This window comes from Tachysurus fulvidraco, chromosome 22 (assembly GCF_022655615.1).
Source record: "Tachysurus fulvidraco isolate hzauxx_2018 chromosome 22, HZAU_PFXX_2.0, whole genome shotgun sequence".
In the NCBI taxonomy this organism is placed as follows: Eukaryota; Metazoa; Chordata; class Actinopteri; order Siluriformes; family Bagridae; genus Tachysurus; species Tachysurus fulvidraco.
In genome coordinates, this window is record NC_062539.1 from 9,984,981 (window position 1) to 10,012,017 (window position 27,037).

Genomic DNA, 27,037 nt, shown 5'->3' on the forward strand with positions numbered 1-27,037 from the left:
CGCAAGCAAAATAAAAGCATGTACGATTAATTTACACGACAAACGGACATGACTGTCGGTTTTGGCCCCCTAGTGACAGTCTCAATCTCAACAAATGAATTCATTCACTCTCTCTCTCTGTCTGTCTCTCTCATGTGTCTGTCTCTCTCTCTTTTGCGCTCTCTCTGTCTGTCTGTCTCTGTCTGTCTCTCTCTCTCTATCTCTCCCTCTGCCTCTCTCTCTCTGTCTGTCTCTCTCTCTATCTCTCCCTCTGCCTCTCTCTCTCTCTGTCTGTCTCTCTCTCTATCTCTCCCTCTGCCTCTCTCTCTCTCTGTCTTTCTCTGTCTGTCTCTCTCTCTCTCGCTCTCAAACTGTCACTAGAATTCAAATTGTGTTCAATCATACTAGTGGACTGTAAATAAACGTTAGGATATTTATATATTTAAATATACATATAGTGCAGATTTATAATAAAATACTTTGTCAGACGAACTTCACCTGATATAGTCTACACGATACAGATCCTGAAAGACTTTTATTTTGAAACTTCGGATGGAGAGGTCAAAGGGCGAGCACGTGGCTTCAGCTAGAGTGCATACTACCTTAAACTAGTGTGTAATGACAGCTTTGCACGTACACTATGAAGGAAGCTTGAGCTTAGTCTGGTTTATTTAGTCAGATATTGTAAACACAGCTCATTGATCACACTGTTTTGTGTGCTTTCTTCCTATCTCAGTTGTAAACAGACCACACTGACAAGCTGCTCCTTTACCTGTTATACTTGAGCAGTATGGAGCACTTACCACACTCTAATAGGAAGTATAAAGACGTGGACTACTGGAATGAACGATACAAAACCGAAGAGACTTTTGAGTGGTTCGGGGACTTCCCCAAATTTCGGCATCTTTTGGTCCAGCATGTGGGTAAAGAGGAAAACATCCTGATGTTGGGTATGTAGGTACATTCCTCTATATAATGATAATATTAACAACAACAACAATATTATTAGTATTTATTATTATTATTATTATTATTATTATTATTATTATTACTGTTATTAATATCATTATTACTATTCTTCTTCTTATTATTAGATATTTTTGTTTATTATTAATACTATTATTATTATTATAACAGTAATAACAATTATTGTTATTACTGTTATTATTATTGTAGTTATTATTATTATTATTATTATTATTATTATTATTACTAAACCAATACAGACCGGGGGCCTGTTGCACAAAACTAGGATAAGGGATTAAGCCGGGATATCTTGGTGATCCTGGCTCAATTTATCCATGATTCGGTTGCACTAAAGCTGGATTAGGGGGCGGTATAATGTTATGGTATAAATTACCATGGAGATTTATTCTGTGGAGCTAGCCTGCTCCAGACCAGGCTAAGTACTAGGATCTATTTAATCTCATCCCTTATGTCAGTCAGCAGTCACCACAAACAGAAACCAATAGTTATTCCACTGCCCACTATACATTATCACATATAACTAGACCAACTGTCATTATTTAAACGTTTGTGATCATTAATTTCAATCATTTTGGATAAATTATGATTTTTAGATGATGTTGCTATCATTAGATAATTTACAGTTTCCCATAGACTATAAGGCTATATATAAAATGATAGAATATTAGGGCCACAGAGGAAAAAAAGAAAATTCACAAACTTTGAGAATGAAGTCTTTAATAATATTGTAACCCGTCATTTTTGGAGGAGGACAGTTGTTAAAATGACAGCTGTGGGGCATTTTGTGGAATTCTTCTTCAGTATGGTTTCACAAACAAGGACATACTTAATCATTGTCATAAGTATCAGGACTGTAAAAAGAATATGCATCTTTCCCGTAGCAAGAAAGAGCCTCATAAATTTATGACTTTTTCCTTCTTCCCTAGTTTGGCCCTAATACTCTGTCGTATAAAATACACATTCCATATAAATATAAAAACACAAAGTGTAACATTATGTTCCTTTATTGAATAAGGATAAAACAAAGCAGGTAAACCATCAGCTCCTTTCAAAACTGAAGTCACACAGGATACAAAAGGATAAATACACATTCAAAAAGGTCTGTATATAACAAACCCTGCATGTCTGCACACTGAAATAAATGCAGGACAAATCCATACACATCAACTGAACAGACAAATGAATGGATGCAGTAGCCTCCCTCAGTACACAGTATACACACAGTATACAGCACAAACATCATAAGAGGCCAATTTAAATATATATATATTTATGTGATATATATATATATATACATAATTATGTGATTATATCACATAATCACAAAAACCCCCAAATTCCTCTGCCACCGCAGGACATATTTAACCAAAATTGAAAGCACACATACTAGCTAAAATCATTCAACACATATTGGTCCCTCAGCAGCCGACCAATGTCGTCATCAGGGAAGATTGCCGGATTGTCCCAGTCCATGGCTGGTGGCACTCTGGAGGCCCACACACATGCACACACACACACGAAAAGAGACACTTTCTTTATCACACAAGAACATATGTAGTCAGTGTGCAAGCGACCATGGGTCCTTTGAATGGCGCTATATAAATTAAAGTGATTATTATATTATTAGAGTACAACGGCTAAGATTAAACCGTACTAGTGAGCGACGTAATAATGTAAGGCTTTGATAATTTATCAAAGCCTTATACAGTGTGATGGAGTTACTGTACACAGTTTCGCTCATAACTGCAGTCCATTTCAATTAAAAATTCTAATGTTTCATAATCAGAGTACAACTGCGTTTTAGGAGATGTGAATTAACTATTTGGATTGTAATTGTGATGTTTTTAGCAGAGCGGTGAGTGTGTTATTGTGCACTACTTACGCATTCAGGCGGTCTGCAATACTTTGCCACGCTTTTTCTCTTTGCTTTATCACTGTGGCGGTGTTGCCTTTCTTCTTAATTGTGTCTTTTACATCCTCGTATGCCTCCATGAGGATTTGTGCCTCCTATGGGGAAAAGTACGCCGCTCTAGTTGCCATGGTGAATCAGTGAATCTGTGATCGGTGGCGGGTCTGTTTGTGTGAGCCGTGAGCATGCACATATCCAGTATTGGTTTCACCTGGCTTGATGAATCCGTGTCTGCTCATCCTGGCTTGGTCTTTGTGCAACCAATTAAGCCCGGATGGACTTGTTTTGGATTCATTGAGCTCAGCTCAGTCATTTATCCTGGATGTCTTAATTCTACTTTTGTGCAACAGGCCCCGGGGCATAAAGTGCTTTTCTTAACATGCAGCTTGTGTAATTAACACACACGGACAGCAGAGGGCGCTGCGATAACAATTTTGAATAGATTGTCATTAGGGCTGCATGATTTAGGGAAAATGTCATATTGCGATTATTGAGATCAATATTGTGAATGCGATAGCGATATAATAAACAAATGGTATCATGAGTTAACTTGCTTGGTTCTCAAGGAAAATGCACACACAGATTACTGATAATCCAATTTTCAGGAATACTCAAGTGAAACACTCTTCTGGTTATTTATGTATTCCTTTCTGTGTTACATACAACAAAAAGTAGTCCTAAGCTCTGCTAGTCTTATAACACAGTACTGGCAAAGAGATGTGGCAATATTACAAATAGTTATTAAAAAACAGTTTCTGTATCTTAGATAATTATAGGAACAAACTAGAAATAAACTTCTTATTTTAAGAGGAGAAAACTCAGCTAGCATTACCAAAAAAAAAAAAAATCAACCTTCCTAAATTATGTCTAATTTGACCTGATTCTAATACAGAACTCCAGTCCCAATACTCCAGATCACATAGGTACAAGTCAGGACTTCCTACATTTATTGCTATTTATACCACAATGCTTGTGAATTCTTATACCTGATTGATCAAAATGTGTTGATTCATTTTGTGTCAAAGTAATTTCAGCTCCAGTGTTGGAACTTCAGGTTGGGTCACATTACATCCCCTTGTCATTGGTAATTTTGTGTTAGAATTTATAGCCATAATGATTGACAGACAAGTGCCTCTTTTTCTGATTTTTTGGATGTTGGTGGTCATTGTTTGTTTTTTTCTGCTGTAACACTTCAGTTTTAACTCTGAGCAAGCCCTTAACAGCTAACAATGTAAAAAAGATTCCAATCGAATAGTACAAGACACCTCATAAAAGATATAATGCAACAATTTGTTTCCAGCAGTTCTGTATTGTTTCAGTTCCATTTCAGTGTAAATACCCCGTCTGGAATTTAAGGGATGTTGGGCTGGAGGACACTAGATTAACATTAAGATATACAACTCTCAGCGTATAAGAAGTGCTTAAAGCATCTCTTCAGACAGCTTGTTTTGTCCCCACCACTGACACAAATATAGGTTAAGCATGCATTTACAGCTCCCTAAGGTGATAAAGAGCATTGTGATTTTCCTCTGATGTCCTTTTGACATGTCATGTTGTTAAACATGGCAAGTGGAACAACAGTGTATAACAAATACACGGTTAGGGTACTTAAAATAATTTCACATTAACAGGTACCTGACATTTTAGTGAAGAGTGACATTTCAGTTTTCAGAGGTTTTCTCCGTTTATGCAAACACGGGTATGTTGTGAGAAACAGCAAATCCATATGTGCTTTTTTCTAATCCTGTCATACACATCAATAATTAAACAGCTTAGAAGGAAGTAACACAGATTGTCGGAGGCTCTGGTGAGTGTATGTAAATAAGTTCCTTTGCTAATCTGCCTACAAAGCCTAGCTTTGTCACATCTAACATCAAATAGAACAACCGGTTATCAAACAGATAAGTGAATTATTTAATGCGTGTTTAACTAGCTAGAATAAGTACCGTTTACATTTTGCTTCCTATCCTCAATACACACAAACATTATTAGTGTAAATATAGAGATGGATAATTCTTTGTGTTCTGTGTAATTTTAGTTTTATTCAATAATGATTTCAAAGTGTGTTTCAGTTGTAACGGTTTTGAAGCGATTTAGTTGTAATAAAAGAAGATGTATAGAACACAATAGGTCTGATTGACACACCACTACTACATGGTATGACTACTTAATAAGGCCTTAATAAACATATTGAACATATTGAGTTTTTGATCAATTGTCAATGTTCAAATGTATTCCAAATATTTATAGTCATTTTTTATGTTTTTCTTTTAGCCCTAATGAAAAAGTTGCACATTATTGAACCTAAAATGGTTTCTTGGTGTTTTACAATCTTATATTTGTCAGTGTAGAGTTCTAGTTGTTCAGCCAAGGTTTTAGCTCAAGACCCATTCACAGTCATCTGAGAATTTAAACCACTCATCACATGGGCGCTATATAGAGAGATGCTTAGTGTGGAAGAGGACCGAGACATTGCTTCAGTTCTTTGGACCTCTGGTTTACCAAGAGGTGGCATATTAAATACAATGTTTGTATACATAAGATGAGTATTTGCCAGGCTGAACATGCTCCTTTGCAGTAAATAAAAACATATGAGAAAATTGCCTGTCTTCCAATTTCTTCTCCCCACTCACATATTTCTGCACTTACATAAAATCTGATCATATTCTATAATCTCCCACCTCCAAACCCACGGTCAGATTCAGTCCTACATATAAACACACACACACACACACACACACACACACTCCATGACTGTGTTCTCTGTGCCTACGTCGAGCTGCAGTAGGAGAGAGCAGCTTTCCTTAACACATGCGCCTTCAGGGTACCCTGCCAACACACTTTTTTGTAGAGAGAACGGGGGAGGAATACAAATCGTGAGTTGTGAAAGAAATGAGTGAGCAGGCATGGGAGATGAGGACTGACAGTAGAGGAGACATGAAGAGGGGGGGGAGGGCTGCCACAGTGTCAGTAGTGTCTCCCAGGGACAGCGCAGAGATGAGAATTGGAAATCAGCCTTAGACAACTACATTAATATTACACACAGTCATCAGGGAGGGAAATGAAAGAGAGAGTGAAATAAAAGAAATTAAAAGTATAAAACAGATAGAAGAGTGAGCTGCTGCTGTTACGCATCACTTTTCAGCCTGGAGTTTTCCCTTTTCTCTGTAAAGCTGCTTTAAATAATCAGCTCTTAGAATTTGTATTAAGATGATAATACAGTACCAATATGCAGGAACACTATTAATAATTATTCATTTAAATATTAATTTTGAAGTTTTATTCTATATTTTGATGTTTGTAAAGCTACTTTTGAGACAACGTCCGTTGTTAAAAGCGCCATACAAATACATAAAATTAAAATGTATATATATATTAGGCTTTGCACTTAAGCCTTGGTTTGTCGGTTACGACTACATCATAAGTACATATGACCTTTGACTGTTTATTGATTATAGTTCAGCATTCAGAACATCCCTGCTAAGCTCATCACCAAGCTTAATGCATAAGCCCTGGAAACCCACCTGTCCAATTCGATACTAGACTTTCTGACTGGCAGACACCAGGAAGTGAACTCCATACTGACTCTGAACACAGGCAATAAACAAGTACGTGCTTCCTTCTGTACTCCTTTTAAATTCATGAATATGCAGCTAAGCACATCTAAAACACCATTCTGAAATTTGGATTCAAACTCACAACCTTCTGATCAGTAGACTTGTGGATTCAATTTCCATACTGTCTCATCCCCAACAAGACTGTCTACAGGGACGAGACTAGTGTAACAGTAATGTATGTCTGTAAACTAAGATGATCAGAGATTTGCGGAAGAAGCAGGAAGGAGAGTACAGTATGTTTCTATACATCGAAGGTGCTGTTGTGGATAGAATCACCAACTGCATGTGTCTATGTTTCTACATCACTGACGAGGTTGCTTGGACTTGCAATGTTCGCCCATCAGAGGAGGCTCAAGAAAATTGAGCTGCTCTGTAACGCTCTCTCAAGCTTCTAACACTGTACTATTGAGTGCATTCTAAGTGGTTGCATTGTCTAGTTGGCAGCTGCACTGTCAAACTGAGCAAATCACAGGCTGGCAAACTCAGGAACTTTAAGGATATCTACCAGACAGGCTGCCTGTAGTTGCCTATAAATATTAAACTAAATATTATGGCGCCCTATAGTCATCCAGTTTACAACCTGTTTGTCAAGCTAACATCTGGTAGGTGCTTTCAAAGCTCACAGTCACAGGCAAACAGGCTGAGGTTTTTATTTGCAGGCCTAACTAAGATCTAACCGCTAAAAATGATGTCAATTTACGCAATTTATATTATCTAAAGCTCATTACTAGCTTCTATAGAAAATTTACCACTGTGACACTTTATTCTCTGCTGTTTGTTTGACTGTACATAGTTATTCTCTGTTGTCTAACCATTCAATGCCTTCTGGACAGTAGTTAGGGAGTGAAAAATACTTTATCTAAGCACATTTTCATAGTTTGCTTTCAAAAAAATGTCTAAATGAATTGGTAATTCTGTGCAATTTGTCTTTTTAGTGCAAGGTGTCAGCATGCAGAAAACAAAACATAGAATTATTTTTGGCCTGATGGCAGATTTATACCTCAAAACACTGGAAAAAGCAAAAATAACCAGTATACCAGTTTTCATTGTATTTTTGATTTTTGTTATAGGCTTCTGTAACGGCTTTGACAGAAAGATGATGTTAAATCTATAACAAATTTAGAATATGCTGATGCTCATACTTATTACTTACTATTGCTTAATAATTCCACTTCAATATACACAGCTGTAGAAAAGATATTATTTAAACAATCTCATGCTTTTACTTCTGATTCTGGTTCCTCTCAAGGTTTCTCAAGTTTTTCCTGTAACACTGTTGTCTCTGGCTGGCTCATTAGGTATAAATTTAAATTTGAGTCTTTGTCATTTTGATTGTGAAAAATATCTCAAGTTTTGATTTGCAAAGAAAGTAATGTATATGCTGTAATGTATATGTGACAAAATAAAGGCTTCTCTTTGCAGGATGTGGTAGCTAGCGGTTAATATGTTAGTCTATTGATCAGAAGGTTGTGAGTTTGAATCCACCATAAAATGAGATAAAAATGTAAGACTGGAGAAGGGCATCTGCTAAATGCCATAAATGTAAATGTTAGGCCTGATTGAAACACGACTACATGGTGCAACTACAAGGCTTTAATGAAAACATTGTGTTCTTGATAAACTATTTCTGCATTGCAGCTGTACTGGCAAGTCTTGTGTTTTTGTAGCATACCAAAAATATCTTATATTTCACACATTTACAGTCAGGTTTTATGTTTTTTATTTAGCCCTAATGTAAAGTTTGCAGATTTTTTCATATGAAATGGTGTTGTTGTGTTTTACAATCATATATATGCAAGTGTAAAGTTCTAGCTGTTGTTCATCCTAGGTTTTATCTCAAGACCCTCTCACAAAAACCTCTTATTTAAAGCACTACTCACATGGGTGCTATATAGAGAGATGCTTACGAAGCACTTTCTCACAAAAAAAAAAAAAAACATTCTCAACTAAATCACCCCAAATTGTGTGGTAAAATGTGTTGTGATCTTATAAGTCCAAGGAAGATTTAGACATACATTTTTGGGCATAATTATCAAACAAGACAGCTTCTCACCCAACAACACCATAGCCACAGTGTACATTTACGGCATTTAGCAGACACCCTTATCCAGAGTGACATATTTTATTTCAGTTTATACAACTAAGTAATTGAGGGTTAAGGGCCTTGCTCAGGGACCCAGCAGTGGCAGCTTGGTGGACCTGGGATTCGAACTCATCACTTCCGACCAGTAGTCCAACACCTTAACCACTGAGCTACCACATCCCAGTGTAGTTAAGGTAGACAGACTCATGGATAGATCCAAAGTTTGGAACATAACTTTCAGGCCTCTGTTAGACAGTTGAAGTTAGACAGCGAAGAGTCCAGATCCAAAAGAGGGCAGAGCACAGGAGATCCCTTTACTATTTGATAGATCTGGAGCATTTTTGAAAGGTGGAGTGTAATAAAATTGGCACATTGAGGTGTGCTTTGACAGAGTATTAGTTTATGGGTGTGTCATACTTAGGCAACCAGGTTTTTCTTTTTTCCCCTTAAAGATTTCCGCTTGTTATTCTCTTCACTTTTCACTTTTTTTTATCTTAAAGTCTGAAAATATTTGACATGATTTTTTTTATCCACCATATGTTTCTGTATAATATTCTACCTCATATCTCAATTAGTCAAGCAAAACCTACAAAAAGGAAAGAAAACAGGTATATTCTCAGTCTATAAAGTGTTGATGTAATCTTTTCTCTTACATCTAAACTACATGCTAAATTTTCTACAGTGACGTTTAAAAGCAACTCACAGTGAAGCTATGTTTATTCTGGAAAATTACTAAGAACACAAAAGTTTAATTTTTGACTAAAATATGAAGATATTTTCATGTCAACCAAGGACCACTACTTTGTCAGGCTGTCTGATCAAATGCAGCAATAAAACCCTTGATACTAAACAAGAATATCTATCGTATTTAGTGTTAGAATTGTTAGGTTCCTGAAGAGTTATTTACTGTAACATTGCTCTCACACAGTAATGTGTCATACACTGATTATTTACATTAACATTATTTGTTCGAAACTGGAGCTGAATTTTAGGATTAGTTTGCTCAATTCGAAAGAAGCTATCGGTGTGCACGAGCATATTAGCTTTCAAGCTACCAAAGAAGGTGAACTCCACGAATCCTACCTTCTATGCTGTTCTCTTCTCTGCATGTTTCTTAACATTTAAAATGTGCGTAGAATGTATGGAGTTTTTCAATACAAGCAGCTCACGTTGTGTTGCACTTCTTGACTAGGGCAAAATGTTTCAAATTGACTAAGCTAGGACTTAACAGTGTTTTCCAGCATCAGCTATTGCTTTTTATCAACGGTTGCCTGGGGAATATGCGATTTTAGTGATGATGTAATGTTCCACCACTGACCCAGTTTGACAGTGTCGTTTTGGGTGTTTTGTCCCCTTAGACTTCTCGGCTCTTCAAGACGTAACAAGATCTTTTTTTCTCTCTCTCTCTCTCTCTCTGTTTTGCACTCCGTTCATTCAGGAGAAATATATAATTCAGTAGGGAGCGATTCTTAGGGTCTGCTGCAGCCTGAAGCTCTGTATTTCTAACTCTGTGTGTACACAGCTACAATCCTATGTACTACGCACTCGACAGCCACACACGCACACATTCTCTCTTGTATATTCTCTGTTTCGATCACTCTGTCTTTTCTTCTCAGGTTTAGTGAAGTGTGTAATTCAGTTGAGAATGTGTCAGAGTATGTACGTCACAGCAACATGTAGTGGGCTTGGTTACGTTACTGGTGTTACCCCCAGAGACAGCATAATAACATCATTATCTCACCCATCACCTTTGATCCAGTTCTTCTTCAACTCAAACAGATTTCTAAAAATTAAACTAAGCTTTTTTTTCTATGATGCTTCAGAATCTAACGTCTCAGTTTAAAAAAACAGTTAAAAAAAAGGTGTCCATGTTTATTTTATGTTTTCGTCCTTCGTTAACTTGGTTAGCAGGTGAAAAATTAGCAACCTTAGCAACAAATGAAACATGAAGAAAAATGTAATGTAATTACATAACACAGGTTGCTAGATTGTGAGAACAGGGCAGCACAGTGGCAAAGCACGGAGCGTTTACAGCCCCAGGGTAGGTTGTGGCCTTTTGCCAGTGTTCATGTTTTCCAGCAGGGTACATTTGATTTGTTCATAACTTAAGGCATGTAAGTCGAGCTTTTCTGTAGCTCTGTGTAATTTTTTGTGTCTGTTATCTATTTTTGGGATGCACGTTTTTTTAAATAATACGTTTCTATTCACTAAAATGAATGATAGTATGTCCTCAACTATTGTTTTCCTGGTGCTGTGATCTTGTGTATGTATATGTGTTTGCCTACAGTATAAAAAAGAAATACAACTTTTCAGCATTTTTTTTGGCTTTATTTGGTTGTATTTCTTAAGTGAAACAAGATCAGTTAGTATTTTGAGAGCCTCCTTGGGCGTCGTTAGTGTGTCAGTGTTTACAGCATTGAGTTGTGTGTCCTCAGATGTTTTTTCCGCACAGTCAGAGGACAAACTTACATTCATTACTCTTAGTGCTGACATTGTGGAAAGATTGGTGAGTGTGAGAGTGTGAAAGTGTGTATAAATGTGTGAGAAAATGTGTGTGTGTGCGCGCGTGTTCACGTGTGTGAGAGTGTGTGTGTGTGTGTGTGTGTGTGTGTATAAGAGGCTGCAGCTGGCTTTTGATGGCTTTTCTCCCACAATTTTCTAGATCCCACATTTTCTCTGTTCTTCATATTCTCTCTATTATTCCACATTCTCTTTTACCCTTTTACTCGTTCTCTTTGGTCATCAAAACACACTTTATTACTTTCATTTTACATTTACAGTCATGGCATTAGGCAGACACCTTTAACACATTTAATTAATTTTTTTTTTTTTTTTTTCGACAACTCAACTCAACATTTCAAAAACCTGAGTTGGGTTACACTCCTCTTAAGTAAAATTTTTGGGTAGGCCATTAAGATCATATAAGTAACTTGCATTTCAATCACATTTCTGAGGCATCGGAGACAAGGTTTTTTAGTAAAGTGTCTAAAGCACTAACTTTAAATGGAAACACTTCAGTCCAACATATCCTATGTTTGTGTGCCAGTGGTTAATTGTGTGCATCACATAATGCATCCTCTGTAAATCAAGGATATGAAATTGTAATGTGTTTTATCCCATGTTCTATTTGGTATTTTGATTATTGAATTAATAATATAATAATTAACGTTTTTGATAATACTGTATGCTCTCTCCTTATAATTTATTCCCACATTTTAAATATGCATGCTAAACATTTTATCATCTACACTGTCAGCAAAAAAAAAACAAAAAAAAAAAACAAACAAACAAATTTCTTTAAACTTTCTGAACAATTCTCAATAAATAAAATAAAATAATTAATAAATAAAATAATTACATATAATTGTATTTGAAAATTAATTACAAAATTAATTTATTGGAATAGACTTGTGCAATAATAACAGCAGGTATAGCTAACAGATATATATAGTTATAATATATAACAGATATAACAGTATAGCTAACAAAAAAAGGTCTTTTAAATAAAGAATAATGAAAAAAATAGTTTGCACCAATTGCTATAGATGGTGCTGTTACTATTTTTGTTACTATATTCATAATTAAATTATTTGAATTATTTAGCAAGTTTTAAATAAGATTTTTTTAATGTTATTAATAAATATATATTTTTATGACTATTTAACACATAATTTATTATTATATTCATCATTAAACATCATTGCTATTATTTACGTTCCACTTGTTCCGCTCTGTTTAATGCACCCTAACCTGCATCCAGCTGCTGTTTCTCTAACTTTAATGTAAATTACAACTGAGAAGAATGTTTCCACATTTGGTGTAATTTTGGAAGGTAATTGTGATGTGCTGATTGTGATATACTTGTTGAATGAATGTATCGTGTTGAGCCAAACACCAAGTGTTAGCTGTGTGCAATTTCATTATTAAATCCTTGCTATGTACACACAATTCAACTGATGAATGCGACCATAAACAACTCTAATGTCAACTCTTATTCAGGTAAGTGAAGTCATATAGATAGCAGTATAATCAGCAATTTAATATACAGTACATGTAATGTAAAAGCTTTTTGCTGTTGATATGAAAGGTTACATGATGCACCTAAATGGATCATTCTAAAACTGGCAGAATAATTGCTTATTAAACTGTGATTTCTATATTAGGCAAAGATTTCAACATCTACTGTTAAGCCATTCTTTGTTTTTCTTTTTTCTCCCTGTAGCTGCCTCTGTCGCTCAACAGCAGCTTCTGCGCATCTCTCCATATCTCTCTATATATCTGAATCTTACTCTGTTTTTTTCTGCACTATTGAATATTGGATATTGTGATATAGATGTGAGTTAATGGTGGATAAATGAATGATGACTGCACTGTTGAACATGAGACAGCATAAATAGGCTTGCAATGTTCATACAGTGTGATTCTACTAATAGATTTTTTCAGAGCATTACTGCACAGATCCCCTCCCATCATAACACCCTGCAGTTGTAGCATCGGTCGCAGATGGCGTCATGTCAGGCAGGAGTACAGCCGCACACTTTCTGAATGAACAAGTGAGTGAATGTGAGAGAAAAAGAGCTTGAGGATGAATGAGTGGGCTGCACAGCAAAGTGTGCGTATTGAGAGTGTATGTGTGTATTTTATGCAGTTTCCATGGCATCAGCTCTGCCCACCCTGCTGCTTTGTTCACTTTCCTCCCCTCCCCTCCTCTCATCTTATTGGCTGAGATGAGAGAGCGCAGAAGATGCCGCAGTCTTTCAGGGTTATCCCCCCTCACTCACTCTCACACATTCACAAATCCCACTCATCTCTGCTGTGCTGTGGTTTATGAATGAGTGTTAGCGTGTGCCTGCCTCTATATGTGAACATGAATTTGTTTACACCTTTCCATTTTTCTGCCAATCTTTTTTAAAAATATGTGTTTAGAAATTAATTATATAGTTAATTGACAAATGTGTGTGTGTATGTTGGGGTGTGGGTGTGTATGTGTGTATAGGTGGATGTGTGTGTCTGTGGGTGTGTGTGTGGGGTATTGGGGTGTGTGGGGGTGCATGTGTGTGGATGTGAGTGTGTGTGTGAGTGTGAGTGTGTGTGTGTGTGGATATGTGTGTGGATGTGAGTGGATGTGTTTGGATTTTCAGCCGCAGTCCCCTACCCATTTTAAACTCATAAGTATGCTGGTCAGGAAGACCTCCATCTCTTCTTGTCTCTGGTTTGTTCTCTTTTTTCTGTCTTTCTCTTCCTCTACTGTATAGAGCATTAAAGCTGCTGTAAACAATGCTGGTAATCCTCCTTTATATACCAAAAGCCTCCACCCCCTCTTTTTCAATTCCATATTCTCTAAAACTCTTTTCTAAGATACATCCTGGAAAATAATTTTGCATTGTTGTGCTGTAGCTAATTATATATATATATATATATATATATATATATATATATATATATATATATATATATATATATATATATATATATATGTATATATTGTTGGTTGAGGCCTCCTGCCTGCATTTGACGTTCAAGATCATCACAAAGGTGTTTAATGGGGTTAAGTTAAGGGCGCTCATGATGAAACGGGTTTGGTCTTCTTTGATTCATATATATATATATCTTCTTATTCTTCTTCAATTGAAGTGAAATGTTAATGCTACAGTGTACAAAGACATTCTTGACAATTATGTGCCTCCAACTTTGAGACAAGAGTTTAGGGCACACACAAGGATATCGTTGTCAGTATAATGTCATTAACAAAAGTAGGTCTATAAATAATGTCAACTTAAATCTTATGACAGTTTTGCAGCAATAAAACTCACTGGCTCCATTAAATATTATTATTTACATTTAATCAATGTTAGTGGCTAAGTTCCTAATATGTGAAGATTATTATGTTCATTTAATAAATCTGTAGTGGGGTTTCTTAGGTTTTTAGGAGTCTATGGCTGCAAAGTTTGAGAACCCCTGATAAAGCCTACTGTAGTGGGTAATTAAGATTCTAAAGGTGATTTATTCAAGGACAAGACTTAATCCGGGCCTGGAAAATGGCCCAACACAATGTACCAGAGAAGGAGAGGAAGAATGATGAGGCATGATATTTGGACTGGAGGTTAAGAGAGAGCGGAGTGTTGGAGTGAATGTGAATTTGCTTGTAGTGTGTGGCTTTTATTACTGCAATGGTGTGTTTTCAATTCAGCCAGAGTGGCAATGCAGCAGATACTCACATGTTATCAGTGCTGCACCAGCTCATTTGTCATAGTGGTCCACATGGTTAATGATATTTAAATCTAGCAATAACTACTGAAACTCTAGCCTACTTTAAAATAAGGGATATTTATGGTTAAAAATCTGTCTGCAACAATATTCATATCACACAACTGTTATGATTAACATTTAGGCTTTTACCAGTAAAGACTATGGATGAAAAAGTAAATGAGACAGAGATAAGAATTGCTTACTGATTACTCTGATTACTTTGGTTTGTGTATGGGTGGGAAAATGAAAGAGAGAAACCTGTATAACTACCTCTGTCACTATCATTGTATGTGTGTTTGAGAGAGACAGTGAGACAGGGTATCTATCAGTGTGTCTAATTGTAAACAGGAAAGAGTTTCTGACCATTAGGAGTAACAGTAACATCACAATCGAGTGAGAGAGCGATGATCTGACACCTTTTATGACCAGCATGTGTGTGTTTGTGTGCGTGTAAGTGTATGCACAAGTGCTAACAATGTAGGAACACTTTGTACTTGAGAAACAGTCACAAGGATCTGTGTATGAAGGGCTCTTGCATACACTGTGACTTTTAAGAAATCAAAAAAGGAACAAACATCTTGGAACAGATCAGCAATATTAATGGTGTGGAGTATAAGAATGTTGAGGGCAGAAAGTGCATCTGAAATTTATACCCTTGTGACATTCTTGTGACAGATCCCACTGGTCTGATGTAGTTGCTGAACAATGAGCAATGTTCTGGGCTGTTGTCCATTTCCTTTCCTCGATGGACAGGAATGGACCCACAGACTCAGGGTCCTTCAAGGGACTCGAGAGTGCAGCCTTTTTTTAATATTTATTGAATGTCAGATTATATGGTCACTTTTAAAGGTAGGGTCTCCATTGTTTGAGAAATGCTTCAGAAAACTGAGTTGGGCCGGCAAACACAACAAAAACAAAACTAATGTGTAGCCAATGAGCAGAAAGGGGTGTGTCTTGTCAATATGGGTGGAGAGAGTGTTCAGTGCGCATGTGTGGCATTAGCTGAAAGTGGTTTTAACATTGACATGGAGGATAAAAACAAAGAAAGAAAGCGAAGAAAGGCTTATGATAAGGCAAGAAGTAGATCCCGTGTTAATACAGGATCAGCTTTCCAGTGCTGGAGAGAACTGAAGGAGAGGGAAGGCCTGCGATGGAATGCCGAGGGACTTAACTACACATATTAGTTAGCCACATATTAAATATTTAGTAAAGTTGGCCGTATGTATTAAAAAGACATTTCTCCCAAATAAGTGTTGTAGTATAACTATCAAGACATCAGTGATGTGTGAGCTGAATTTGGTGACAGTACAGTGTATTACAGTGAAGTTATTGACTGTTTTTTTAGTATTCGCTTTTCGGGTTTTGCACTTTGCAGACGGTCCCTTGGAATCTGTCTCTTTTTTCGCTTTGAGGCGCTTTTTTCCTTCTCGATAGGTGAGTAACGTGGTTTGCGTTGTTTCACAACGTCATCCTTTGCATGATTATGCTTGTGTGTCATTTTTGCTTGTTTGTTTATCTGCAGTCGTATTGTTCTTCCCTTCAGCTATGATAAAGACACATTTCTTTCCATTATTTGCCTGGGTTAGGTATGTATGTGTGGGCCGTTTGGGTCAGGGGTGTGTTTGTTTTGGTGATTTCAAATGTCGACATTGACTTTCAAACAACAGAGACCCTGCCTTTAAATCTTTCTTTAATAACTAATGTTTCGGAATGTGTGCACAATTTTTTCAGGTGATTCTCACTAGCCTTGACAGACGACAGAAGGAGTGGAAAAAGAACCGTTTAACCATTTTGGCTGACACAAGATAATGTAATTATAGACTAGTGTAATTATATCCTATTTCAGTTCATTATAAATTACTTACATGTATATGTAGCTTTTCAGCAGATGATGTTACTGGGGCAAGGAAAAGGCACATGACTGTTAGAGAACATGTGGCCATGTTGCATAGTAAAACAGTATGTGTTTGCATCATGTATTTGCATAGTAGACATGTGCAAGGGAGAGATATATTGAGTTATGTTCTGTTGGGTTTTAAACTGCAGGCAGATATTGACTCATTTCACTGATTACTGCGACTGCTAGACTTTTCAATGATACATGATTCAATGATGTTTAGCTCACATTTTAGTCTACTTGATATCATTACTCCATAGCTAATATGGGAAAAGAATATGTGGCTGATGAAATATTAGGTTAGAGCTGATTGAATGCACTAGTGACCATGTGAAGGTGGATTCCTCTCTTATGCATCTCTCCTGATTGCAGCCTTAGCTCTGTAATTTAAAGTATTTCTTTCAGTCATTACAGTTGATTATAATATATGCAGTTATGGCAATATTTGTAATCTAATAAGCAAATTATACACATTATAATCATACAAGCAAAATATGCACAGGAGGTGGCAATACATACATATTTGTCATACATATATGGCACAAACTTGTACATCAAAACATGTTGTAATGAAAATGTGTCAGTCTGAGTAATGGATCGACCCCTGTTCTCAGTCTGCTAATATTTATGTTTATAGTGTGCTGCCGGCTGTTAACATTTCCGCTGCATCATCACAGGTTTTTAAAAAAAAATCCTATCTTTCAATTTATTCGAGAAACTTTTTTTTTTCCTTCCTGAAAACCCATCCACTCAGTCAGCACAACTTGGAATTCTATAAGGAGAAAAGCTTTACTTGGAGAAAGCTGATTACGTTACGTTACAGAAAGTACACTGAGTATGCAAAAAAGATGTCATGTCACAATATAAGAAACAAAAATAACATGAAATCCGCTCAGCAACATGAGCAACTCAGAGGAGTGATCCTTGTCTTGACTCTTACAACTTTTCACAAATCTTATAAGCTTACTAAATAATATAGAATGTACGTTGTTATCTGACTAACTGAAAAATGTAATTAGTTCTGTTTGTTCACATGTATAGATAATGCAGTTGGCTAATATATAATATAAAATGTGATCATTCATTTTTAAAATCAGAAGATTATGTGCATAGAAGATATATAAACATGTACAGTACAACTATAACCAATATAGTACAGAAATACGGATTTGTGCAATATGCTTTACACAGCTCTAGCAGTGTATGCTGAAAGTGTGTTTGAGTTGATAGGTGACAGTTTGTGGACAGGCTACATTAAGAGGGTTTTAACAACAAATCAAATGCTCAATTCATCAAATGATCAGGCCATAACAAGCACTTTAAAAGGTATCTCAGAGTTATTTGGTGAATGCAAATTGTGCAGCTATTTTGTAACCCTTAAGTGTGAAATCTACAGTTAGGTTGCAGAAATTCATAAGGGAAAGTGGAAAATTAAAAACTGCAGGGACAAAATACAAAAAAGCTGTTTGTTTGCTTTTTTGATATATTACTTCAATATATTACAGAGTTTTAGACTGATGGTATTATTAGTGTGTGACCTAGTATTCATTGATGGATTCTTCAAAGCTCTTCTGTATGTCACTCTGGATAAGAATAGATGCCAAATGTAAATGTTAACAGAGATGGGCAGAAGTCTGTGCCAATCTGGTCCAGTTGTTTCCCTGCCAGAAGAATATAATACAGAAGTCTGAAACAAAGAATCTAGCTAGATCCATTACTTGCAATTTTAGTGCTTTGGGTTATTTGGATCTCACTCGCGCACACACACACACACACACACACACACACACACACACACACACACACACACACACACACACACACACACACACACCCTCGTGCACACACAAACGCACACACACACACACAGAGAGAGAGAGAGAGAGAGAGAGAGAGAGAGAGAGAGTTCTTATCTGTTGTGAGAGAGAGACTTTTTATCCGTTACCAGTTACCATAGTGATGAAGAAAAGGAAAAATCTTTCCTTATGTAATATCTGAAAGCTTCCCGGTGTCTGAACTTTACTGAAGCACACTGTGTTGCTCTGTCACTCTTTACTATAGAAAGATTAATATATAGAGCACTGGGCAGTGACAGAGACACCAGACCCAAACACAGACTATTGATTGCTTGGAATTGCATCATTGTGAACTGTTACATAAACAATATGCACTTTCACAAATATTAAAATGCTGAAGTACTAAAAGGGATTTACAGTATTAAATGTAATTTTCTGTGTAGCATTTTATAGCATTTATTCACTATATTCTTTTACATTACATGTACTTTAGGAATTTTTGTTGGTGTTTGTTCACAACATGATTCAGTTCACACATATCTCAAACAACACAATTAGCAACCTAATATTGTACCTAATGTACAAATATTGTACCTGAAGCACAAACGATAGGCTTAGTTCTCATGTACATTAAAGTGGAGGTATAAACAGCAGCTAGAAGCAGTTTAGGGTACATTAAATGAATATGAATGGAAATTACATTTCAGTAGTAACTATGTATTGTAATGACAATGCACTGATCAGCCATGACATTAAATGGACCTGCTCTCACCAAGATATCTGAAGGTTGACCATTGCCAATAGGGGATGAACTTGGTCTGACACAATGTTCAGGTAGGTGGTTTTTGTCAAATTAACATCCACATGCATGCCAGGAACTGAAGTGTCAAAGCAGAACATTGCCCAGAGCATCACACTGCCTTATCCTGCTGCCTTACCTTTGTTCATGGCTCCATGGTTCAATTCCTATGCTCACATGCCCATTGTAGGCACTTTTAGTGATGTACAGGAATCAACATGGGCACTCTGGCCTGGCTGCGGGCACAATGCACTGTGTGTTTATACACCTTTCCATAGGCAGCATCAACATTTTTTTTGTTGGATTACTCCCCTTGCACATCACTTAGCCTTGGATGCCAGTCTCTGGTTCTCTGGTTCACTGTTTGTCCTTCCTTGGACCAGTTTTGGAAGATATTAACCACTGCATCTAGTCATTACAATTTGGAATGTGTCAAAGTGACTCAGGTCCTTATGCTTGTCAATTTTTCCTGCTGTCAACAAATAACCTTGTAAATTGGTAACATGCTGCCTAATATACCCCACTGGTAACATTCAAACACATAACTCTGCACTTGTTGCTTATGCCTGAAATATCCAAAATCGTTCTTTTTCTAGAAAATTATTAGAAAATACTAGAAAATTATTTTATCTGAATATTCCCACATGAACTGAATATTGGGTCTGTCTCATGAAATGCTGGATCATTGGTCACACTAAATAAACCAGATGGAGTGCACATATTGTTAAGATATCATTCACTGTGTGTCTCTTTTTCTGTCCCTTTTGCCCTCATTCTTTTCTGGATGTGATGCCTGCTAATAGGCCCTCTGGTGCATGTTTATCTGCCAGTCTGAATATGCATGTATTTGCATATTTTGTATTACCTTGTTTAGGTAATGAGTCTGTAGAGTGGGTTGTGCCCAAGGTCTTGTGTGTGTGAAGTACATTAGGTCTCATCAGGAATTCACTTTGAGTCAGCTCTGCACCAAATCACACATCTTGAGGCCACACACCCTTGTAGTTATGTGTCTCTGTGAAAGGTCAGGATATAGAGCAGGGCTATTCAATTAAAATTCAAAGAGATCCAGTTATTAAAATTTCCTCCCAGTGTGTGTGTGTGTGTGAGCACATGGATGTGTGTGGATATGTGCGTTTGTGTATGTATGGCACTGATAATTATTGCATAGACAATTTCGATGAATATGCTTGAGTCGTCAGTAGCTGTTGTACTGTTAAGTGTTGGGGTTGTAGATCAGTTGTACATGAAGATGTAGTGTGATGATGACTATGATACATTATCATTAAAATTTGACATAATTGTCTGCTTTTAATTGTAAAAGGGTACAGTGGTTTGTGTTGAATTTAGTAATATATGTATTAATTATAAATTTAAATTTGTAGCAGTTCAAGTAAATAAATCACAGGTTGATTCAGTTTATGTGCTTGATGTACATGCAGTTTACCCTGAGGGTTTAATCAGTATTATACAATTGTATTGTACTGGGATCCCACAAACCAAAGGAGGTGTCAGTGCAGGCAGCCATGTTTTGGCATCACCACAGACAGTGTCTCGGACACAGATTTCTGCCCGGCAGGGGGGTAATTAGAAATATCCTCTTGGCTGCTGATCCACACATACAGGACATCTTGTCTGGCCTCCTTTTTATGGTTGTTTTTACATTGTTTGTGTTCATCAGAATTATATAAACTGTGTAATAAACTTTTAACATTAAACAACAACAATTTTGATTTGGAAACTGTGTATGAGACAGGATTTTAATGAGGACCATGTGTTACTTCAAGACAGTAGTCGTAAAATCTTTTAGGAGTGTGATTGCATCAATAACTCACTCAGTGACTTTTGGGAAAGATCAGAGATATCATGTGATAGCACAATTTAGCACTTTTGATTATTAACATGTTAAACTGCTCTGCAGCACTAAACTCCACCGGAGGTGAGGGAAAGAGATGGAAAGAAAAATGCACACACATACACACACACACACACTCTCTCTTATAGCTACCAAAAACAGTATAATGGAAAATAGACACTTAAGATGTTAAAAAAAAATAAGAGAAGGGTACTATTTTATTTCTTAACTGCCCCCCACATACATCCTCCCTTTGGTAAACTCCTTGTTTACCAGAACTATCCATCTTTATCTAAGCTATGCTGCTATTTAACCTGTTCCTCTCTATCCTGTTTCACTTATGCTTCTCAATAATATGCTTTCTGGCTGCTGCTTACTAAAATAAGAAAAGAAAAGGAAAGAAAAGAAAAAGCAGCTGAGTGGGAAGGACACCATTAGACAGTAGGTGATGCAACATGGGCATGTGGTGTGAAACAGGATTGCTAAAGAGTTTGTGGTTGTGGTTCTAAACTATATAACACTGTTCTAAATTATATATAAAAATATCACTGTTACTGCTAACCTGCTGTTTTGTACTGTAGTATTGACTTATGGACATAGCCACTAAAATGAAAAGCTCCAAATTTTAAATTTTGATAATAGATGTGACACAAATATAATCTCCAATTTATTTAGTGCAAGTGTCTTTCAAGAGTATCCATATTCAAAAAATTGTCACACGTCACACATTGTTTTTATTTGTACAATTTGGTTACTGATTCTAAAGAGTTCAGATATTAGCACCAGCAAAATGTCCATAGTTTGGTTTTAAACCAGCCTCTTAGCTTTTCGCTCCTTTTTTGTATCATCTCGCAGGATATATCTAAATTAATGCCCTGTTGTGCCTTTCTTACATTCTTAAGTAACACATCATGTAAGCAAAATCTGAAGAACATGGGTTGTATCTGGAAGGAATAGTAGGATTCAGTACAAAAGATTTTGCAAGAGCTATGTAAGTTTTCACACAGATGTATACATGACTGCAAGTTGAACAGTTGAGTGTGTATAAAGAATAAACAATACAGCAGCCTTCTGCAGAGGTGGGGATGATTCACCAATATACAGAGCTCCACTTGGGAATGAGATTGAGTGACTGCAATTATTGCATATTTAATAATAAACATTTGAAATTAATTACTATGTTCAAATCCAGCATCAAGTGGAATTCAACACATTGACTTATTTTTGTTAATTAAAGTATGTGTAGAACTATCACCACACATTTATTTATGTGTGCAATCCTTTGCCCCAGTTGCATTTGGAAAACATTTGATGGTGAGAAATTCCTCATTATTGTTGCCTTTCACACTGCCAAATACAGAAATGTAATGCATTGCAGCATGAATGATATAAATTGGCATTATTTGGCTCTTAGTTGGAAAATGCCAGGCCTTGAGGATGCTATTACTGTGTTTTATTGGCTTCTTCAAATGTGGGGTGAATTGCAGACAGAGATCAACTTAAAATATAGCTGCAAGCAGCGATGGCGGGCCCTCGCACGTTTTTTATTGTTATATGGTGCCTCCCAGAAAACAATGCATGGTGGGCTATTTTCATGTTGTTACTGACCCATTTGGGGACTGTAGGTAAATGAAACCCCACATTTTAGACAAACGGGGGTGCTAGTGAGCCACTTAAGAGACACACCTTTGTCTGACCTTTTTGTCCACACTTAACAGCCGACAAATGTGATGTATGTGTCAAATTTCAAGTTAATCTAAACACGCCAAAAGCCTTAAATATGCTTGAGGTAAAAGTAAACTTTGACACGTTGCCATGGCAACGGTGTTTGAGATATCAAAAATGCCTTTGCAATTTCGCATCTCTAATATCTCTGCGTCATGGTGGCCAAGTCTGGTCTCAACCCCCTAGGAGGAGCATTTAAAAGTTAATTGTCTCATCATGTGCACCACGTTTGATGTCAATCGCATGAATTCCCTAGGAGGAGTATTTAAAAGTTCAATGCATGCAATTATAAAACAATTCAAAATGGCCGACCCTGTTGGGCGGAGCTCATAGTTTAGAGCGCGAAAGTTGTTCGGGTCGATGAGATCTATATGCGTACTAACTCTTGTACATGTGTGCACATAATTGCCCGATCTGTGCACAAATGTTTGTTTTTGCATTACAGGGGGGCGCTACAGAGCCCCCCTGCCATGCCCGTATTCCAGCCTTTGCCCAAGCCTAGCGTCGCCCGACTCTGACGTGCGTGCCAAATTTCAAGAGTTTTCGAGCATGTTAAGGGACCCCAATTGGCCAATGTGTGCAATAAACAAACAAACAAACAAACAAACAAATAAATAAATAAACCGAGCAAAAACAATAGGGCTTCGCACCATTCGGTGCTCGGGCCCTAATTAAATTGGACATGTTAACTGATTGACGAACTGATTGAAGAGGTTTCTTCCTCAGAAACACAATACCTCTGTAAAGCAGCTGGTGCAAACTGTACCAGATGTTCCTTTTGTATTTCATCTTTTTCACTTGTTTTTATCCTGTTGTGTGCACCATAGTCAGTAATTACTCTGAACTGTGCTGGGAGCTCCTTATAATAAACATACATGCCGTTTCTTTTCTACCACTAGTATTTACATACAGGTGATTAGGAGTATTTCTTAAAATATGCACATCCTCAAGCACTAGAATAATGAGATAAATTGCATTCTATGTGTAAAACGTGTTTTTCAGCGTTCTAATATTAATCCCTCTTGTATGTTGAGAAACCAGCAGACTTGCCTGTATTTGTGAGAGTGTGAGTGATTGTGGATGGATATCTGGATTTCTCTGTATCTGGATTTCTGAATGTTTCTTGGATTCTTGTATATTCCTATTATACTCTTTCTCTTACATATAAATATGGTTGGCTGTAGCTGGTTTGCAGAGTAGGTACTTCCCAGAAAACCTACAGAACAACACACAAACTGGATCATCAGTAAAAGTAGTAATAGAGGTTAACTATAAAGTGCTAATACTTTTATTACTTTAATCTTATTAATAACGTTTTTACTATAATTTCAGTAGCGATCACAGGTTTGAATCCCATGATGTTGCAGCAGTTCATGGAATGAAAGCTTTAGATCAGTCACAGCGATGCTAACGAGTTACGGGCATCTGTGTTCATGTATTCAGAAGAGGGTAGATAGCAATATTCTCTTAATGAATTCAGTGTTCTGTGACATAGCACGATGAACAATTCAAAAATATATGCTAGCTGAGAGAAGAACCACATGTTTGCCCCACTCTCCCCAGTTTATAACTGTCATGTGATAGGGAAAGTGGCTAAGACCTAGAAAATTAAAATTCAGAAAGACACTGTAGCACTGCATGATGAGCCCTGAATGGCAGGTTTTGTCATTCTTTACTGTGATCACTATCATTGAATCATTTCAGTGATCTTTTTAAATAAATAGGTGTATGAAACCTTGCTTTCATTCTTGCAAGTGACAAAGCAACAGCATAGAATTTATTTTCTATGGATGTTTGCAAAGCTTTAAAGTAGGTGAACATAGACTATTGTGTTTTCTAGAGAGTGGTTGTTGTTTATAAACATAACTTGCAGTGATAATCTAGTAATAGTCAATATGAAGCCTGGCATATAAAAATAGCTAGTACAGTAAACTTGCTTTGCTGTTAAGATAAAACATAGTCTGGGATGTAACGTACAACCAATTTTTGTAATATTTTTTACTTTTTAATATTAGCGTTCATTCTGAGTATAATGTTTGCTGTAGTTTGTGCATTTTAGCTACTACCATTTCTCATCACATCTATTAAAATGTCTGGACAGACAATGTACCCTCTTTGAGCAACAGTAGTGCTCACATTGCACCCACAGGAGATAAAATATAAACGACATGAGTGCTATTGTGAGAGTTATGTTGGAAAGGAGTACATCTCAATTATTGCTATGTAATACATGTGTACAGTGTCATAGTTTTTATAGTTAGCATCTTGTGGTGTGTTTAGAACACATTGATGTCTGCCTGTCCTTGTCATGGATTGAGACCTTGTCGTTGTGAAGGAGCTTTTGTATTTCAGTGAATTTCAGGGCTATGACTCCAGGATTTTAATGCTCTCCTAAGCACTAGTCTTGTCAAAATAATCTAAATGTAGAGATCTGGCAAAATCAATCCTAATGACAAAATTGTTAACAGAAAAATAGTTAATAATCTATTTGAGATTAGGGTGATATATATATAAAGATATATCAACTGATAGCGACTTAAGATAAACAAACGACACCATGCATGGGATTTGCTAAGCTACTGTGAGGGAGTTTAATCTCTACTGTGGATATTGCTGAATGTGGAAAAAAGTACTTTGAAGAATTTCTTTATAACTTGAACATGCCTTCCTTCAGGAGGCATTGGTAGAAATCTCTGGTGTTTTGGTGTCCTTCACTGTAGCCTTGGTTACCCTGGCATCTGTCACATTCATAATAGCAAGGGTGTGGGGATGGATGAAATTTGGCCAGAGGTGTTGAAGGCACTGAACAAGGTTGGGGTTGAGGATCACAGTTACATGGAGAACTGGAGCAGTGACTTTAAACTGTACTTCCAAAAAGGTTAAGATGTACCTTTATACCTTTATTCGTCACACAGTGAGGAAATTTCTATGTTACAGCAGCAAAGGAAAAACAAACAAACAAATGTTTTGTAGTTTTGTTAAACCCATAGAATATATATTAACTGATATTAGTTTGGTGTTTATCTTTAAAGATCAGTTAAGGGTGCTTAATAATATCAATACCTTTCATTTTATATTGCTATCATCATCTCAAAAAACGAAACTAGGACAGTTCAGCACACAATTCCGTTAAAATAAAAATAGTATGTTGGCATTGAACATATAATCTCCACAGATCCTGCCAAAGATTATAAGAATAGGCAACGTCAATATACATACATATAAAGTAAAATAAAATGTATTTGACATGTATTTTGATTAATTTTATTTGTCATATGATGCTGAATCTACTGTCTAGCAGGTGTGGTAGTTAAGTAGCTGCTTGCTAAGTAGTTAACAGAATATAGTGTTTCAGCCTTGCATCAGTAGTTATGAACTAACAAATAAGAACTATCAAATCAACATACAGTACAGACCAAAAGTTTGGACATCCTTCCAAAGGTTTGGACACACCACCTTTTCAACAGGACAATGACCCCAAACACCCCTCCAGGATGTGTAAGGGCTATTTGACCATGAAGAAGAGTGATGGGGTGCTGCGCTAGATGACCTGGCCTCCACAGTCACCGGACGTGAACCCGGTCGAGATGGTTTGGGGTGAGCTGGACCGCAGAGTGAAGGCAAAAGGGCCAACAAGTGCTAAGTATCTCTGGGAACTCCTTCAAGACTGTTGGAAGACCATTTCAGGTGACGACCTCTTTAAGCTCATCAAGAGAATGCCAAGAGTGTGCAAAGTAGTAATCAAAGCAAAAGGTGGCTACTTTGAAGAACCTAGAATGTGACACATTTTCAGTTGTTTCACACTTTTTTGTTATGTAGGTATATAATTCCACGTGTTAATTCATAGTTTTGATGCCTTCAGTGTGAATCTACAATTTTCATAGTCATGAAAATAAAGAAAACTCTTTGAATGAGAAGGTGTGTGCAAACTTTTGGTCTGTACTGTATATGAGATGTTTTTATATGTATTTTATTGTTGCTGTTTATGTTTTAGGAATATATGTCACAGCCTGTAATGTTTGCAGCATGTTGCAGTGACCCCTTGCTAGCTTCTGCTCCCATGAATTGTACATCACTGTTGACTCGATCCCTTAGGCTTCCAAGAGCTTATGTTACAAACTTCACTTGGGCTAATAAAGTTTTA

General features: G+C 36.7%; 1 protein-coding gene across 1 annotated transcript in view; it reads left to right on the forward strand.

Annotated features, from left to right (window-relative positions):
* The first annotated feature begins 539 nt into the window (after positions 1-539).
* Positions 540-27,037, forward strand: part of ece2a (endothelin converting enzyme 2a) — a 72,231-nt gene continuing 45,733 nt past the window's right edge. Inside the window, exon 1 of the mRNA XM_027143250.2 lies at positions 540-929. Coding sequence (XP_026999051.1) covers positions 770-929 — 160 coding nt within the window. The 5' untranslated portion in view covers positions 540-769. The remainder of the gene's footprint in view (positions 930-27,037) is intronic.